The sequence below is a fragment of the Polistes dominula genome, unplaced genomic scaffold (assembly GCF_049000335.1).
Source record: "Polistes dominula isolate Pdom_NZ unplaced genomic scaffold, Pdom_raw_medaka contig_33, whole genome shotgun sequence".
Classification (NCBI taxonomy): Eukaryota; Metazoa; Arthropoda; class Insecta; order Hymenoptera; family Vespidae; genus Polistes; species Polistes dominula.
In genome coordinates this window covers 715070-735643 of record NW_028300998.1, presented here as the reverse complement: position 1 = coordinate 735643, position 20574 = coordinate 715070, and the positions used below count along the sequence as shown (strand labels likewise).

The following is a 20574-nucleotide window of genomic DNA, read 5'->3' as shown; positions in this document are numbered from 1 at the left end:
AATATAATAATTAATAAAATATATATAATAAAATAATTATAAATATAATATAATATAATAATTAATAAAATAACTTATATAATAATAGAAACTATTCTCGATTAATATATATATATAGATATACTTGTTAAGCCTCGAACGATGAGATTGTTACTCGTCATTTTTAATTAAAATGTGTAAAAGTAAACTTAATTATTATCTGGTAAAAGAAATTAAGTGGACAATATCGATATCTACACCTTTTATATTACTTACAATTGACTATACTATTTTAAACTCTTCAACGTTATCATATTTATTTGTGTGTGTGTGTGTGTGTCTGTGTGTTTCTATTACGCTTGTTCTAAATTATATCAATATCTACAATGCAATTATATCGACATCTTGTGAAATATCAAAGTAACAAGTTTTTACCTATAAAATATAATAAATGATCGATAAAGAGGTTTGTGTTGATCGATCTAGGTGAACCGGTATAGTATTGTATATATATATATATAATACAATACAAATCACTAGCCATATATTACTGTATTTGATCTAATATAATACAATTTCACTAATATAAATGCATATTCATGTGTATGTATAAAGAAGAACATTTTTGTAATTACAAAAATATATGAAAAATGAAATCATTTCATTCAGATTTACCTGAACTTTAGAATATTTTGATTGATTATCCATCAATTTTACGTAATTCTATGTAATAATGATATTCTGGTTAAACGTTCATCCAGATATTTTTTTTCTACGTACTCTCGATGATATCCGGTCTGATATAGATTTACGAGGAAGTAGATGATTTTTATTGAAAAATTCGTTTATTCATTCTTAAGTATCCATGCTTATCTCAAAAACAACAACAACAACAACAAAGTAGTAAAAAATACAAAAATTGAAGAAGTAAAAAAGAAATAAAATAAAATGATAAGTATGTTTGAAACAATTGTTAATATCAATAAAGTAAAAACAAGAGGTAGCTTTCGATTAGAAAATAAAAAAAGGAATACATACAATTGATTAACAACGATAATAACAAGTGTATATCTCTCTCTCTCTTTTTTTCTTTCTCTTCTTTTTCTCTTTTTTTCTCTCCCTCCCTCCTTACCAAGCTTTAACTTCCGTTAGTAAGCAACTTATATAAATTACTCTTATCGTTTGCTTTACTAATAATTTTGTTTATTTGAAAAATATATTCTTTTGTAAAGCCAAATATTGAAAAATCATCTAAATGACGGAAAAAAGATTTAAAGCGCTTTACGCTTGATTGATTTATGTATTTAGATCTTATAAGAGTGAGATAATATTTGTACAAGGTCGATCTTTTGTTTCTTTTTTTTCCCGCTTTTCCATATATATATATATATATATATAAAATATTATTAATATATTAATTATATATATTAATATTAATATTATTAATATAATTTATTATATTATAATAATATATAATAATATTATTATATATATATACAACATATAAATATATATGGAAAATTCCAAAAGTCTCGTTTTACCGAATAAACAAATCAAAAAATCAATATTAATTAAATAATAAAATTGTATAATAATATATTGTTTTTCCATTTTAAAATAAAAATGTTCGGTTATTCTTATGTTTAAAAATTACTGACCTAACATATGTAACCACTTCAAACAATTAGCAAAACAAATTAATCATTTTTCAATTCTTTTAAATGGCTTTTCGAACACCATATACAGAAAAATATTGTATTTTGCAAATTAAAGCAACACGTATAAAGTGCACGATTTTAAATATTGCAAATGATTACTTTTCATTGCTTCTACAGAAATAACGTGTATGTGTATGTGTATGTCTGTGTGTGTATGTAAGAGAGAAGAAGAAAAAGGAGAGACAACACACAAAACTCTTCTTTTTGTTTTGAAAAAAACTGAAATGAAAATGTTCCAGGTGATTGCACGAACGACTCGTAAATTAAAAACTTTGAAATATGCTACTTTTTTTTTCATGTCCTTCCAATCTTTTTTCTTGACCCTGCTTTACATTGATTTCTTACAATTAAATACACCTGTGTTAAGTCAACCATAATTATTTGCAAATTTCGAGTAGATGTTGGATTAATTAACCAATTGATTATTGAAATGAAAAAAAAAACAATTCACGTGACATCGAAACTGATTTCTATTTCTGATTTAGAAAAAAAAAAAAGATAGACAATAAAAATAAAGAAATATGTTTAAAAATGTTGTTGTTGTTGTTGTCGTTGTTAAAATTAATTTTTTACATATGCGCAAGAAAATATTATTAATAAAGATTCTATTAGCCTATTTTCTAAACAAGTCACCATCATTGAAGTCTTCATTCCTGAGTGTTGTCTTATCTTCTATTGTTATAGATTATCAATGACAGTAAAGTATTATCTTCAAACGTAAATATTTCAATGTTCTCCTCCCCCCATCCCCCCATCCCCCCCAAATTAATTTTTTTCTTTCCCCACCCCACCCCACCCCCTTTTTTCTTTAGTTTAAAGCTTTTATCTTTCCCTCTCCACTTGAAAAAAAAAGTGGTTTTCTCTTTTAGTCTGTTATTTACTGGGTCAGGATTTTTCAATATTTCTGTAATCAGTATTATTTACTTTGAATTTTATTATTTTTTTTTTTTTTCAAAATATTTTGATGTGGATAAAATCTTTGAAAAATATCAAATACCAAATAAATAAAAATGTTTCCTTCCATACTTTCCTTGTTTCTGGAGATTAGACTCTAATTCGGAAGTTTCTATGACGTTCCCACAAAGATACTTTCGAAATTCTATTTCCAAGATATTTTATTTACAACATGGCACAATTTTCTTGACATTTTTCCTGATTAGTAAAGTGGTGGTGGTAGTACCAGTCGGTTGTAATACCTAGAATGACATAAAAACGAATATTACGACTCTGTATCTACATACAGTGAAATCAAACGTGAACCATGAAAGAAAATACATTGAAAAAAATTTACATAAATATTTACAACACGTCGATTGCATTAAATGATAATATATCAAAATTATATTGTAATATTATTATTATTATTATTATTATTAAAAATGAGAAAGAGCTTGAAAACATTTTGAATCTACGTCTGTGTCATTTTATTTTTACGTCAATTAAATCAAACGTGAACCACATGAATGAATGTACTTCGAAATTTGTTTATATTCATTATTAATAAACATATTAAACAATAATACAAAAAAAAAATAATTGTATTAATAATTATTTAAAATGAGAAAAGAAATGGAAAATAACAAAATATGAAAAAAATCTCTATCCCTAACTATTTTGTATAAAAATTTCTTCGTTGTAAATAATTGTTCTTTTTTTTTTTACATTTATCTCATGTAATGTAATTCTTTGATAATTAAAACAAACTGTTGTTTTGTTAAATGTTACAAAAAAAAAAAAACTCACATTTTTCTGTAACAATCTATAATTAGAACTTTTTTTGAATTTCTTTAATTCCATGCTTGAAAGATTTGAAACAATAAAATACAACAATAATTCAAAGTCCGTCTCTAATTCTGTTCTAGTCATTAAAAATAGAAGATAAATAAGAAAACTAGATAAAATATGAAGAATAATCTAGTTCTATTTAAAGATTTGAATTGCATTGATTAAGAGTAAGATTTAAAAAAACAGATCATAAAACCAATTCCAATGGAATCTTTTGAGCATGTATAAAAAAAAAAAAAGTAATTGTAACGTTTACAAAACGTTCGAATATCTCATTGAAGAATGTGTCGTGTCGAATATTCTTTCGTCTTTCATTATTATCTCTCTGTAACGTCCAACCAATCATATTATCGTTTTTATCTCGATAAACACAGGACGGGGTTAAAAAGTCTTTGAAATAATCAACCATATTCTTCTCTTCGAAATATTCTTCTTCTGATTATAAATCCGTAGATACGTTTGTTTCTTTAATTAATAGACAGTTTAACTTTTTTAATATTTTAAGTATACCGGTCTTAATTATCACTGTTCTTTTTCTTTTTCTTTTTTTTTTGCTTCTTTGACAATAAGATTTTTAATCGAGTGGTATTATTAAACTGCGCATATATGTAACGCACTTGTTTTTGCGCATTCGTCGCAAAGATTACTTAATTCCTACCTCATATTTACACACATATTTATATTAAACCGTGCCAAAGATATATTGTATGTAGTAGATACATCCACACATAGATGATACTTTATACTTTCATTTACTATGAAATATATCAATATATATGTACGTACATACTTATATAGAAGAAATGCAAATGGTGAATTGTTCAATCCTTTCATCAAAGAGTCATCGTATGTTCACCTCTTAAGAGATGAGCTGTCGTATCTCTAACTAAAGGTATCTCATTATTCATGTCATTGTATATATATATACAGATGTCGATAAAAAGGAAAAGAAATTGAGAGAAAGCAACTAACTGACAAGGACATGAAACTTTAACATATATATATATATATATATATATATACAAGTAACTCTGTAACTCTGCAAATCGAGGACAAGGATTTACACTAAGAATTCAATTCGCCTTCAATTTCTAAAGTTCGACCATTCATTTGCTTAGATATTCCTGGTCCATAAGGCCCCAATGCTTTGCCAAAATTGATCGACGTATATGAACTCGTAAAAATAACGCAATATAAATCTTCATTCCACGCGTACAATGAACCATTCTATCCTTGACATCCATTCACAACACTATTTTATATGAATTACCTGAAGTACGGAAGTTGTTTATAGCGTTGACTTTGAGATCTTTAGAATCTAAATTAAAGAAGCATTATTATTTTCTACACGTAACATTTTCTTACCACGTAGAAAGTATTTAAGTATGAATCAATGAGTATTTGTCTATGTGTATGTAAGTTTCTACAAGGACAAATGGAATAGATTAATTTAAATGAAACACATCTGACATTAATTTCGTATTCGTTATATAACAATTGAAACTTATTCTAATGTTTTTACAGTATATTAGATTAGATTCGAACATAAAAATAGAATTATAAATATGTAACAATTGAACGTTTGAAAAAATTCATCATTTTAATAGAAAATACGTTTGCTATCTATTGGTTTCATATTTTGAATAATTGGTTAATATTTGTAATAAAATATATATATATATATATATATATAATATTGATAAATTATTATTATTATTATATAATATTAGATAATTATAAAAAATAATATATACAGCGATTAAATAAATATAAATGTAATAAGTATTATTAATCAAATGATTGACAAAGCAAAAGTGTTTGTTGAACGAATAATATTATGCTCATCACACATTTATCGAAGGATAGAATAGAAAATAAAAGGAGGAACTTTCCTTAAAGATGCATCAAAGCGAATGAATGCATTCGCGACACGAATTGGTTAAGAAACGAAGGAATAACCCGAGAAAGGATCGTGTTGTTGGTCTCCCAGCCAAGGTGCATGAATGTGCACATCATGCTTTCTAGGAAAATCGTTCGTTGACCGGCTTCATCGTTAACGATGCATACCCTAAAGCAAGATAAGTTTCACTTGTGTTAATTTCCTATCGAATATATTAATTTCTATATATATATATATGGAAATAACATATGTGTTTATTTTATGATAACTATAAATTCTCTCTCTCTTACTTTTTTTCTATAATTGGATTTTTATTTAATTTATAAAATGATGTAACATTCGTTTGAGATAAAATTAATAAATTATATTTGGCATGTGTTACTAAATATACATTTTTTTTATTTATACACATAGAAAGATTTATATATTTATTTTATGATTACTCAAAAAATTCTTATATCTTCACACATTTGTAAAATAATGTTATATTTATCTCAAGTAACTAAAAATGTAATCAGAAATAAAAACAAGATTTATAATGTAACAAAACAACTTACTCGAAAGATTCAAATGTACAAGACTTAACGTTATTTATCATTTCGAATGATGTCGAAAATATCTAATTAGATCTATTAAAAACTAATACATAATATAAAATAGTTTTTGTCTTCTTTTTTTGTTCGTTTTTTTTTTTTGATATACATTACGTAAAGTTTTATGGTAAAAATACGACTGATTCTGTAAAAAAAAAATATAACATATTAACTTTAGTTTGATTCAGATTTACACATAAAAATCAGACCACACTGAATCTCGCTGTTTTTTTTTTTTAATTAAAAAACAAAAACGAAGATACATCAATTTGCTAGAAATACATTATTATTAATATAAAAGAAATAGAAAAAAAATGAATGTATTTATATATTAAATTTTATTACAAAAAGAAATAACACATATTTTCTAAATTGAATATAAAAAATACCTTATACTCTTAATCAACTTAAATTAATCTCCTCCTCTCTTATTCTTCCTCAAATTTTTAAACAATATTGGTATCTCTTCTGCGAGCTTAGCTGCTTCATGCTTTAATTTAATTTTTTCCTTTTCTAATTCCTTTTCCTAAAAGTAATGAAACAAATCTTAATTGAATAACGTTTTAATATCTTTTTTTTTTTATAAATTCATGTACATTACTTTTAAAAGGAATACAAGAGTTTATGGTGTATATACATTTATGAGAAACATTTATAACATTAATGTTTCATTTATATTTTACAGTACAATTGAAAAATGTATTAAAACTTACGCATTCCTTTAAATTAAACACTCTTATTAATTCAAACAATTCGAGAACAGTCCAGAGACATTCGTCTTGTTTCTGTAATTTTACAAATGCACAAGATGCTTGATGTTTTTCATGTTCTTTCCTAAAAACCCATCGCATCAATAAACACAATAATTAATGAGAGAACGTATACACCAATGTAATACAAACCATGGATCATCAGTAGATTCCCAACCATCAAGCTGCTTGGAACAAATAAAACATTCAACTAAATCTGGTTCTTCCTTATTCGCTTTAGAAAAGAATCCAGCAGAAGCCATGCGTTCCGGACTACAAACATCTTTGGGTGATTTAAATGGCCAATTTTCAAATGTTTCTAATCTTACTTTCTTCCAGAATAATGATGAAGTCGCTCTATATTAATGAACATTAAACAATACTCGAAGATAACAAAAAAAAATACAAATAAATGATTATTGATATGATAGACTGAACATGAAATTTGTTAGATTTGTACCATACTATATAATTAATTAACTATCAACTATAATAACTAAATTTTACAAATCACTTAAACGTCTATAATAAAATTGAATTAAACGACTACATAAAATTGAAGAAAAAATGATAGAAATATGTAAACACTAAATTTTTCCCGCGCCACCCCGTGGTTAAGATTTAGGTTAGATTATGTATTGTGATTAAATGTTTAGCGTTTTATATAAATATCGTAGTATTAAATTAAATAAATGTGAAGTGTGCATACGTACGGTAAAAAATCCATATCAGGTCTATCTATCTTGTGATAAAATATTGTCAAGAAAAAATGAAGGAACGCGGCTTACTTTTCGTCTCTACTATTCCACTACTTGTGTACAACTGTCACTGTAAAGCTTGCATCAATAACAAATAAACAAATATTGAATTCCACGCGAATTTGATTCTCTCACTTTTAACGTCAACTTGTCTATTTTTCTCTTTCTCTTATTTATGTTCACTTAATTATCGATAAATCTATTTACACAACATAAAAACACAGCAACAATCCATTCGATACTTTTGAAAGTTTTAACCTAACCTTACCATCACCCTTGTTAAACTTTTCTCATTGATCACTTCGTGACAATTCACTTTTGATTGGTTTATCATAAAAAGGCGCAAAATTCAAATAATTCATTCTTGATAATCTTGTTACTAACATAAAATGACGATAATAATATATTTATGCGTATGTATATTATAATACTTATTGTTACAAAATCTTAGACAATTGACCAAGGATCTATTTATTTTTTAATTCATACCTTTTGATCACCATCTTACAATTATTTTAATACATAAACAAAATCATATTACTTGATATTAGATAATATTCGAATAACAAACAATTACTCGTAGTATTTATTGGAAAAAAATCTAATGATTAATTTTCTGATTAGACAAATTTTATACTACGTGATCCAAACTAAATGCTTACTTAATAATCCATATAATGTCACTGTAATAATTTTAAATAGACGTGGAGAATTTAATCACAAAGTATATCGAGACAATGATACAAAAAAAAAAAAACGATATAATAATAAAAGTTATAAAAAATTACATAAATCAAACCTGTCGACATTCCAATTGAATTGATCAATAATACAATAATATACTTTGAGAATTTACCTGTCTTACTGCTATTTATACATTTCTTGAATAACTCCTTGAACATGCACATACGTTAATATATTATTCATAAACACATAAATAATACTATATATAACCGTACATTGCACGACAAAATAAAAATAATTCACATTATTATAAATTTATTTCGTCTGGATGACTTTCATGTTTTTTTGTATTTTGTGCTATAAGAAAAATATGAAAAAATAATGGAAATATTAAATACTTTCAAAACGTTTCTATTATTATCACGTTATATATAATTATTAAACCCTTAATTTAAAAAAAAAAAAAAACAAAGAAAAATCTTTAGATATAAAACTGATATCGTTCGTTTCGACGAATATCTGTGACCTCCATCTTTTTTTTTTAAATAATTTAATAAAAATAAGAATAAAAAAAAATACAGCTATTAATCATTAAAAAAAAAAACAATTGTGCAATATTAAGTATATATATATTGATAATATTAGATTATATTAGAATATATGTGTCGCGTTACATGTATGAAGTGAAACATATGTAAAGATAACCTTAATTTTTAAACAACAGACATGATGACGTATTTATATACATAAAGAAATTTTCTAGCATGTATTGAAAACTAGAAATAAATAATTAATAATATAATATAAATACAATGTAATAATATCAAGGCCGTAATCACACAGGTGTGCAAACTGTCTGGTAGCACAGGGCCCCCTGATCCCCACCATTGAAAGCCCAGAAAAATACAACAAATTAAAGTGTATACATATTTGTTTATGTAGATAAATATGTATCACATATATAATTTAATTAATTAATTAGCAATATATAGTTTAATTTAAATTAAAATTTCTATACATGTTACTAACTTTCAAGAATTTTATTGAAATTTATTTCACACATGGCTTGGAAATTATAGAAATAGGCCCATATAATATATATATATATATATATATATGAATATACTAAAATTAATATACCAAAATTGAAATTTTTTTTTGTAAATCACCGTATATTAATTGATAAGTAATTAATACTATATTATATTATAATAATTATATCAGGTATGTATATATATTATATGGGCCTGTTTCTATATTTTCCGAGCCATGTGTGAAATAGATTTCAATGAAATTCCTATATATATATATATATATTTTGGTTTGTATAATTTTGGTTGTATAAATATAATTATATATTATACAATAATTAATAATATAATATATGAATATATTATATATGTGTATGTGTGTGCGTGCTTATCGAAATCTACTGACATTGAAAGAGATACATACAAACATACATATATAATTTCAGTTAAAAAAAAAAAAAGATAATTACTAATAATTACTAAAATATTTAAACTATCAATAAATATGATTTTTCGCAGATGCAAATAAATACACATATACATACATACATACATACATACATACATACATACATACGAACAAATTTACGTAAATATGTAAATAACTACAAATATATTCAGATAAAGCATAGTTGCGACAAACTGCATGAAATTAATAGAAATAAATGTGTTTACTTTAACAAATTCTACTATTTTCTATTATTTCATTTATATTTTGAATAGACTTGTCCTTCCTTTACTTTTTTCATTGAAATCAATGAGTAGTATAAAACTACAAGTAGAAAATGTTATGAATTAGGCACTTTAGAAGAACAGCAATAAATACGTTATACATACGTACATAGATCTACTTCAAGAAGAAGAAGAAGAAGAAGAATGTGTCTATATCATTTTCATTTTATTTTTTTATTGAATTATTCATCACACTTAATGATGCAATGGTAATCATGATAAAAGAATGACTATCTTGATTAAGTAAAAAAAATAAAGAAATATTAGAGGAAAAAAAAGAGATCTTGAAAAAATTTTCCATCAATATATGAGTGATTTATTAAGTAATTTATCCCAGGATTTGTAACCATGCCAAACGAGAAGATCGTTTTCTATGTAATTAGAAATCTACATTATCACGACTTACATTTCATTATTGACATATATATATATATTTAAATAATATTATCCTATCTATCAATTATGTAAACATTTATGATATCGATCTTCAAACAGGTTTTTACAAACCTTCTCTATACGTATAAACTGATTATTTTAATGTTTAGAAATTGTATTTTATTTTTATTCAACGCAAATGAAAAACATCATATCTATTGTTGGCCTAGACTTTTCTTTTTCTATATTCATTTGTTGTTGTTGTTGTTGTTGTTGTTGAAATACTTTTGGCGTAGAAATATAATATCAAGATTTGTAATTCTTGATATTTTTATTTCTTTCTTTATTTATTTATATATATATATATATATAGTTTTTGTTTGTAAAAATTTGTTATAAATGTAATATATATATATATATATTGTGTGTTAAAAATGAAATCTAACAAAATTAGATTTTTATTGTCAGATGTTTATTGATTCTTTTTTTTTTTTTTTTACTTGAATGAATTAAGTATTGTCATTCAATGACAATATGATGATTAATTTGTTAATGTTACTTTTTATATAAAAAAAAAAATCATAATATAATTCGTGAATGATGCTTTAATAAAGATTTCAATAATTTTTGGGAATAATTGTTAATCTTTATTAAATTTTGGTACGGTTACAAGCCCTGAGACTTTATTTTTAACTATGGTCCATATTTTTCTTCATCAATATTATTAATTAATTTATCGATAACATAAAAGTGACAATTAAGAAGTATTCTACATTGATCTAAATTTAAGATGCAATCTAATAACCATTTTTATAACAGCAAGATAAATAGCAATGATTTATACGTGGGTGCTTGTAACTAATTATAAAGCGATATTAATTATCGTATCTAAACTAATACAAAATATATGTCTATGTATGTATAATTATTTGTCTAATAAAATAAATAATAAATTAACATACATGTTTTACTATTAATTTATAATTTGCAACTACTATGAAGGCATCCTCCTCTATTAAATATCTTTGGAATAGTTTTAAAAGTTTCTTATCCTTGTAATAAATTAACGAAAGACTAACTTTTGTTTTTGTTTTTTTAACATATAGTTTGTAAAACACAGTCTTTCTACCAAATACTGTAAAATATTATTGATATAGCATGTTCATATAACTTTGTATAAACTTATAATGCTATTCGTCTTTTACAATAACAGATTGTAAATTATATTAACATGTTGACTGCCATACCAGGACCCATTGTCCAACGCATTATTATTTTACATCAGTCTGAATTTGCACGATTATCTAAGGAACAATTGCAACGCTGTGTGAAAACGAAAAAAAATTTTGCTCAGCAGTCAATGTGTTAAATAATAATTATGCAGTGAGATTAATTTGATAAGAACGATACCTAGGAGTAAGAACAGCTAAATGTGGAAAGATTATGAAAACAATATCATGGAAGCTTTAACTATCATCTTATATCATTATGTATATATATATGTTATGTTATCATTTTGATTGTTCCTTACTTCCAATAAATAATAAACAAAACTTAATTAACATGATTTGTATTAGATCCTTACCAGAGACTTTGTGCTATATATATATATATATATGCAAATATTTAATCAAACATGGTGATACAACATAGAATAAATACAGATTTTTTTTCAATGTTCTTTTCTTTTCTTTTTGGGATCTTTTTAGTATGAATTACAAATTATTTGGAAATATGTCTTTATATACCGCTTTGACATTTGGTTGGAACTTATCGATTAATAATTCTACATACCGATGAAATACATCATCAACCCTGTATATTAATCTATATCAAATAATACAATATATATTTGTTACCATGATAAAAATAACAATGTAATAAAAAATGCTTTTAATGATGGTAACAAAATTAACACATTGACAGCGGGCCTTGCGAAAACGCGGATTTCTGAGACTGTCGCTTGAGCACCGGCCCCGCGAAAACGCGGGTTTCTGAGTTTGTAATTTGAGTAGCTGCCCCACAATGATGTGGATTTTTTTTGCTGGTATGAGTGTCTTACACATCCATTTGTATTTACTTGCCATGGTTACACCGATCTTCATTTGTTATACCATTAAATGGTTGATACGTTGTCGGCGTTCAGGCTTTAAATGTTCTTAGGTCGCCGGCTGGCAATGTGTTAAAAACAAAGAAGCCAACAAACAAAAATAACAATAAGGCATTTTGAAACAAAACAAAACAAAAATTATTATTAACTTACAAATCATGTACCATGTCATTATCGCAATGTTGTTAATTACTATGTGAATCAATCAAGAATAAAAAAATCGTTCTCTTTATTGCAAATTACTATAAATAATCTAATAATACTTCACGATGCATAATGTCAACAAAATAATTTAATACTTGCATTCATATTACGGATAATAAGTAAAAATTTGGAATAATGCTTGTAACCATATACCGATTGATGATTTTAAAAATACGCTTTTCTTTCTTTTATTTTCTGTTGTTGTTGTTAACATAAATATTAGGCAAAAAGAATGGCCACAAAAATGCCACGTTAAATATCGTTCTACCTTTTGTAATATTCATATTATTAGCACCAAATATTATGTCGATCTTTTAGATCAGACATTATTATTATTTACTTTAATAAAAAAAAAAAAAAAACATGCTATATAGAATATTTTTATGTGTGACTAGAATATTCTCTCATTTGTGCCATTTTACTAGACAGTAATTTACATGTTTAATAGTCTATAAACAATTCTTGATTAATACTTTTCTTTTTTTTTTTAAATGTAATCGATATCGATACAAAAACAATTTTGTATATAAAACTGAAGAATGTATAAGAAATTTTATATTATCGCCTGTGTGTACATGTATATATATATATATATATATACGTGTATACTTATGTGTGTGTGCCACGCGACATGGTAATTTCTATATAAGTTTTTCTTTTACGTATTCATGATTTATAAAGTCTACAATTGTTGTTAATATTATTAAATTGCTAGGCAATTTTATAAATAGTACCATAATTATTGAATCGAGCACACTTTAGAAGTTCCTTGAGATTCATCCATTGCAGCTGCACGTCTTTTAATTCCTTCTATGTATACATCACGATTAAACAAACCAGCTGCAAGGGGTATCCTAGAAGAAGAAGAAAAAAAAAAGAACAGAAAATACTTATACGCACATTCGCAGATAATAACCATAAAAATAATACGTCATTATTTAATAATACTAACGTATCAATGCCAGGCCTTATAGTTGTTTTAAATACGCCCCATACAGGCTTGTGGTCGGATGTGCAGATACTTTGAACAGAATCATATATCAAGCACTCTATAGCACCGTCTTTATGCGAACTAGTACTTTCATGACTAACTCGTCTAATATATCCTCTTGTATGACCTTTTCCTTTAAAAAGAATTCTATCCGTGTACGCGGGACAACGTTGTTTACTGCTCGAATCAAAGTTTTGTGTGCCAGGATCATATTTGTAAGTTGGGGGAAACATAATTGATGCTTCTTCAAAACCACGCAGTACTGCACCTTCATTAAGAATTGTTTTCAATTGATCCTTTTGTAAATTAACTGGAACTTGTTGGGGGAAACAGGTGTCTGTAACCCATTGAATTACTTCCTCCCTCGGTTGAGCTAAACGAAAATTTAAATCTCCACACCAAAATACGCAATCGAAATTTTGTGTAACATCTAAAAAAAATGATAATTATTGTATATATCGTAAATGTATAATAATTCGGCGATATTATTTTATATAAATAAACAATTATAAGATGATCATTTGATTATCAAATAATTGCGTACCTTTGCTTTTATGTTTTGTAGGTAAATCTTTGGGAAGATCTAAATTTCTAACGATTCTTTTTATATCATTAACCCTTTCTTTAACTTTATCCTGATGAGCTGTTAAATGTGCCGTGACAAAAAGGAAACTTGTACCAAATAACATCAAAGCCAAAGCAACAGCTCCTTTAGTTCGAAATGCTGTTCCGGTTCTAGTAGAAAAACTATCATCCTCAGGTACAGAACAAAACCAAATGAGATCTCTCCTTAAGAAAAGAGCCAAGTGAAGGGTTCCAAGACCTGTACTAGTTAATAAAACGTGAGAAGGTCCTAATGTTTCTTGCAAAGAAGCTTCCCATTCATTTCTTTCAGAACACGATTCTTGAGTTCCAATTGCTAACATATCAGGAATAGTTTCTATTTCCGAAGGTAACATAAAATCATTTAATTCTTTTGGCGGAGATTGACCATTCATATTCCACGTTCCAACGAAAATTTTTAATTCGCGATTTGGCAATACTTTTTCAAGTTCCACTGGACCGAGCAATGAATTAGCCGCTATTCTTCCATGAAGGAAATTTCTACGAAAAATAATTATACTAAATATAACATAAATTATATATATATATATATATATATATATATATATATATATATATATATATATATATATATATATATGTTTTTCAAATAAAATTTTGTGTTTGTACTTCATGTACCTTTCTCTAGCTTTTTGAGCAGGAATTAAATTTAATACTTGTGCAGCAAGTAGTGCCTGTTTAGCCAAACTATCCGTAGATTCTCCAGTTGCTGTAGGCACCTTACGATCTTTTTTCTTTGACAAGGCATCGTGTGACGTAGAGCGAGGTTTAAGTTGAATAGGTACACTTTTCACAGATTCTGGACTAGAATGTCGCATAGAATTTGTCGGAGAATTAATAACTAAATTATCAACAGATCTTCTGTGGAGTAATCTTTGTCTTAACTGCATAGAGATCGGAGACATTGATCCAGAAGAAGAATTTTCATCTGGAACATTGAAATATTATACGTATGATTTAAAACATGAGTTTACATAAGATATCCATATATGAAAAATCATATACCTACTAATAATGATATTACAAAATTCTTCACTAATAGAACTAAATTGGTTAAATTACTCTCTATTACGTATCTAACACTTGTACATATTTTTAAATCTTTGTAAATTTCATAGTAGAATTCTCTTCTCTGATATTTTTACTACATAATTTAACTACATCCTAGAATTTAGTGTGTTTTAAAGGATTGATTTGTATACAACAAATCTTTTTATGCCACATTACATACATATTAGGAGTGCTCCTTATTTACATCATTTTGAAATGTTTTTTTTTGTCGCCTCCGAAATATCTTCTAAATACATAAACAACAATTTCTGTAAATTTTCAACTCTTAATTTTAATATTAACACGCTTCCCAGCATTTCCAAAGTTTTAAATGGAAAATGCATTCAATATTTTCATTATAACGTTAAAAATCGTTGAAAATTTAAAATTAAAACAAAATTAAAAAATCAATTATAAATTTCATCATATTTATTGACTTAATATGTAAGGAAATAATGAACTTAAAAATTTGCAAAGATTATTCCAAATTAAAGACAATTGCACCAAATTTCTAACAGATTCATCACATTTTTATCAGAGTTATGATTTTTATTAACATTATGGAAAATTATTGCATGTATTTTCCATCTAAAACTTTGACGATTCTGTGGAGTGTGTTAATATTAAAATTATGAGTTCAAAATTTACAGGAAATTTTTGTTTATGTATTTAGAAAATATTTAGGGGGTGGGGAAAAAATTTTCCAAAATGATGTAAATAAGGAACACCCTAATACACACACACACATTTATATATATATATAGGATCTCCTGTAACTGGTGGTATAAACAATTAGATGATAATTCTATACGAAAAACTAAATAGAAAATTTAGAATCAAATGTGTTCATATAAGGCTTTGGTTTTGAAAAAAATAAGTTTAAAAAATGTTGTATTTTTTCATATAGAATCACCCATGATTCATTTGTATCACCAGTTACAGAAAACCCTGTATATATGCATGTCAGAGAGGAAGGGGGTGTACTTTCTATTAATACAGCAACAGGTAAAGAATACATATAAGCATGATAATTGTACAGGATATAGAAATAATGAATTTTAATGGTGCCATGTTATTGTATACTCAATGTTTCTTTTTTTTTTTTTTTTTAATCTTGACACTTTTATAAACTTACACTAGCCCGATAAATAACATTGTGTACTCTTTTCACTATAATATATAAATATATTAATATATATTATATACACATATATTATTATATATATATATTAAATACTGGGAAGAATCTGGCACCTTCGCAATAGGTAAAATGAAAAATTGCTAGAAAAAGCGCAATAATTAAATTTCAAGCAGCGCATAGATTTATTTCATTGTTAGTTTATACCTTTGCCTTCTGGTTTTTCACAAATGTTACAATTATGGTAATTAACCATACTGTAAACTTCTGAAGGATCGTAGAATTGCCTTTCCATTGCCAGGAAGAAATAAGAAATATACTTCCCCTTAGTGAAATAGTCGTCATCCTTTATATATTTGTGATCTCTTTCGGCATAAATCATTTGTATATTTTCATCATCTGAAGATTCTTCGATTTCATCTTCCGTGGATTCTGCAGAGAAGTCACTATCTTCACTACTCTCTTGGCTAGTTGATTTAAGTTCTTTTATTAAAAATGAATGTGACTCGTGAACTTTACCATTTTTCAATTCCGGATTATTTATTATTTTGTCAATAATGGAGTCTGTCATTTTAATTGAAGTATTGTCAACCGATTGAATTTTCTTTTCAATATCAATTTGTTTTTGATCAAGATCACTTAATTTATTATCTTGTTTCAGAAAGGCAGTCTTTATACTTAAATATTTATCTGAGCCAGAAGGCATAACCTCTTCTTGTTTTTCCAAAATATTGTCATTTTTACTTTCAACGGATGAACTTATGGAAGATGTCTTATCATGAGTTTGATTGATATTCGTTTGACTATTGCATTCATCATCAATATGTTCACTTGGAAAATGATGTTTTACGTGAACATTAATGGCTGGTTTTACAGCTATATTTATTTGTTCATTAGAATGTGTAAGATATTTAATAGATTCTTGAAAATTTGACTTTTGTCCATTACTAGTTCCTTCAGAAGAGTTACTAGTCTGCCTTTCTAATACATGAGTTTTTTTTCTTCCTAAATACTTTAGATATTTTATTGAGAAATGAATTCTTCTTTTTTCTATTTAACGGCATTGTAAAACGACACTACTAACACTCAAGCCTAACAACACTTATCACATTTGCCTGTTTTCAAGATTGAATTATCAAGAGATCACTTGAATTCCCATACTATGATAAAACTTCACACTGACACACTTCTATCTCTTTACTCACTATGGAGTACCTTAGGATTAATAGTTTGGTGGGGATATACAAGGACGTATTTTCATTTAATCATATGACATAATCGGTATTAAAAGATATACTGTTACTATTATCACATATATAAACAATGTTTTTTAAAGCATAGAGTTAATAATTAAAAATTAATATTAATAAAATATTGTCTACTAAATATATTTCTAAATATAACGTGTTAATCAAATATTGACCAATTTCATGCAATCCTATATTGATTTGTTAAGTAAAATCATTTATTTGATTTAAGTAATGATTATATAAATATAAAATTGTTAAACAAATAAAAAAAAAATTAATAAAAAAAAAAATAAAACAACTATCTGTTCTACTATAAAAGAAATATTCATTTTAAATCTTACCTTCTGTGTAAGTACTCTTGCGTTGCTCCTTTTCTCGCATAACAACTTTTTTACTCGTATTACTCTCTTGAGCTTCCTGATCGCCATACATCGAATACACTTCTTGCTTTTCGACTATTACATCTGTTAGACATTTACCATTAATGGAAGCTACTTCAGACTTTACGGATGTCCTGCTTAATGTTGTAGGAGACAATCTACTAGCGGTTAAACTTTGAGGTGGAGTTCTACTTCGTTCAGTCATCGCACAACATAAAGACAATTTTGTGCTGGTATGAGATTCGTGTTGAGAGTTATCGGCTTTAGAATTCTTATTAGAATCGCTATCCTTATAAGATGTTTCCAAACAACCAACTCTAGTCTTTTTATTCATAAGCATCTGACATAGAGATTTTTTCTTTTGTTTTGATTTAGGTGATATATCTGCTTTAGCTGCATTGGATATGCTAGAGGTATCGTTTCCTCTACACTGCTCCATAATATTATCATCTAATGCAGTGATTAATAAGTTATTAATCCATCATTAATATAACAATGGTATTTTATAATATTTTGGTAGAAATACATCATATATATATATATACATATATATTTATATTTATATATATATACATATATGTATATATACAAATAGTCAATAATCCAAGCTTCCAATGAAAAATGATTTATCTATTAATACCATTTACTGCAAGGTGCTTTCTAAAAACAGTCTAGATATTTATCAAGTCATTTGGAATTTTTATATATTTCTAAATTCAGTACTTTTGGCTTCAGTTACGTCTTCATAATATTCCTTCTTTTATTTCAAGTATTCTACATATACTCGGTTTTATTGTATCGCATATATTCTTTAATATATATTGTAATATATCTCATAAACAAACTGGATATACAATCGTATAATAGTAACTTGTTCATTTACATGAAATACTATTATACATCATAGAATAAACTGATAAGAAACAATTATGCCAAAAATTGATTACATTTTTAACATCGATATACAACTTTATTTTCTGACTGTTTTTGACTAGAGATTATATTAACTATTAGGTCTTAAACATTCATAGGTTATATCAACTTCTTTTTTTTGTTTTTATAGAATATTTCAAAACAGCCTGTTTATAGTGTTTTAATATAATTATTAAGGAACCATCTTTATGGACTTAGATATTTCAAGTTGTATAATAAATAGCATCATCTATACTTGCATAACGTGACAATTTGAATGAAACATTGACTTTATTGAACTCAGTTATATGTAGAGCCTTCCTTATACGTATGTAGACATATTATTACGAAATTCACAGGTTGACAATCGCTTGCACATTGGTGTATTAGATTACACGTCATTCGTCTTGCATACCGAATTCATAACTATTTGCAACCTATGATATTGTAGTAGAAAATACTTGAAGAACGTCAATATCAAACTCTAACCTCTGCCTCCATCATCGAGAATATATATCACTATAACATCGAACCTTTCATTCATGTTATTCGAATTTTAATTGATTACTATTCATTTTCATTGAATATATTCACAAATAATAAACGTTGTTGAGCGACATGACGAACATTCGATATCCACACCCGTACGCCATATTATTCGCACTCGACTGATCACCGATCATGCGCACTTGTCAAACAAGCAGACGACAATGCTACTACTCTATTACTGAACATTCAACTGTATCCTTTTGCTTCTTTTTATCTTTTACTTCACGTATACAAGATATTTGAAATAATTTAAAAAAAAAAAATTAAAAAATACTATGAAATTATAAATAAACGATATATGTTTTTATTAATCACTGACAAATAATTCGAAGGAAAGATTTGAATGAACAAAAAAGACGAACAACACGAACGTATCGTGAGCTGTCAAAGCAAGCAGACGACGCGAATCGACGCCATTTTATTTTTCGTGTAAAATAAATATTTCGAAGGGGCATACGTGATAGACACAACTAAATCAACTTATTCTATAATTATATATTCATTACACGTTTAAAGAAATATAAATGTGAATGATATTTTCTAGAGAATTTTTACCGTAAAATTCGATATATTCTCGAATGCAATTTGATTTGATAATTGTCGCGTCATTTAACAAAAAAAATTAAATAAATAAATTCAATATTTACATGCATAAATTAAAAGATTAAATAAATATAATATCATTTTTAAGATACAAACAGACTCATCAAATCAAACATATTTTACTTGATTCAAATGCGCATGTTTGTTCGAATTAATACGAACACTTCATTTTAAACCAACCCTGTTTTTTTTTGTTTTCTTTTTTTTTTTTTTAAATTATACAAATATTTCCTATTTTAAAAAAAAAATCTACATACAGATAATTTAAAAATCAAATTTTAATTAAAATATGTAAGAGTATAAACACAAATAACAAGTTTACATCTCAAAATAGTTCAGTATTGTTTCTTTTACGAGACTTTTCGAATAAGAAATAGGTGTGTTTCCTATCTCTTGCGTTTCAATAGGTAGAATTTTGTATATTAGAATTACTATTGGCTGTTTGTAACTTAATACTAT

At 26.1% G+C, this 20574-nt stretch overlaps 2 protein-coding genes across 5 annotated transcripts; both read right to left on the bottom strand.

Moving 5' to 3' along the window:
- Positions 1-5173: 5173 nt before the first annotated feature.
- Positions 5174-8331, bottom strand: Det (baculoviral IAP repeat containing deterin). 2 transcript variants are annotated; one of them, XR_016176891.1, is made up of 6 exons: positions 7438-7861; positions 6878-7081; positions 6689-6809; positions 6365-6501; positions 5940-6120; positions 5174-5550 (listed from the first exon to the last, which is right to left on the bottom strand). XR_016176891.1 is itself a non-coding variant. In XM_015317530.2 (5 exons), the coding sequence occupies exons 1-4, from the start codon at positions 7449-7451 to the stop codon at positions 6388-6390; spliced, it is 453 nt and encodes a 150-aa protein (XP_015173016.1). In that variant the 5' UTR covers positions 7452-8331; the 3' UTR covers positions 5174-5550; positions 6365-6387. The 2 variants fall into 2 exon arrangements, 1 of the variants encoding a protein (XP_015173016.1); XM_015317530.2 differs by lacking the exon at positions 5940-6120 and having other exon boundaries at positions 7438-8331.
- A 452-nt stretch (positions 8332-8783) lies between these two features.
- INPP5E (Inositol-3-phosphate synthase) lies at positions 8784-19940 on the bottom strand. 3 transcript variants are annotated; one of them, XM_015317462.2, is made up of 7 exons: positions 19224-19940; positions 18013-18501; positions 16629-16853; positions 14852-15161; positions 14154-14713; positions 13571-14039; positions 8784-13472 (listed from the first exon to the last, which is right to left on the bottom strand). In XM_015317462.2, exons 2-7 carry the CDS (start codon positions 18488-18490, stop codon positions 13358-13360), a joined length of 2157 nt encoding a protein of 718 aa, XP_015172948.1. In that variant the 5' UTR covers positions 18491-18501; positions 19224-19940; the 3' UTR covers positions 8784-13357. The 3 variants fall into 3 exon arrangements, with proteins under 3 accessions (XP_015172948.1, XP_015172947.1, XP_015172949.1); XM_015317461.2 differs by having other exon boundaries at positions 19453-19940; XM_015317463.2 differs by lacking the exon at positions 16629-16853 and having other exon boundaries at positions 19453-19938.
- Positions 19941-20574: the final 634 nt, after the last annotated feature.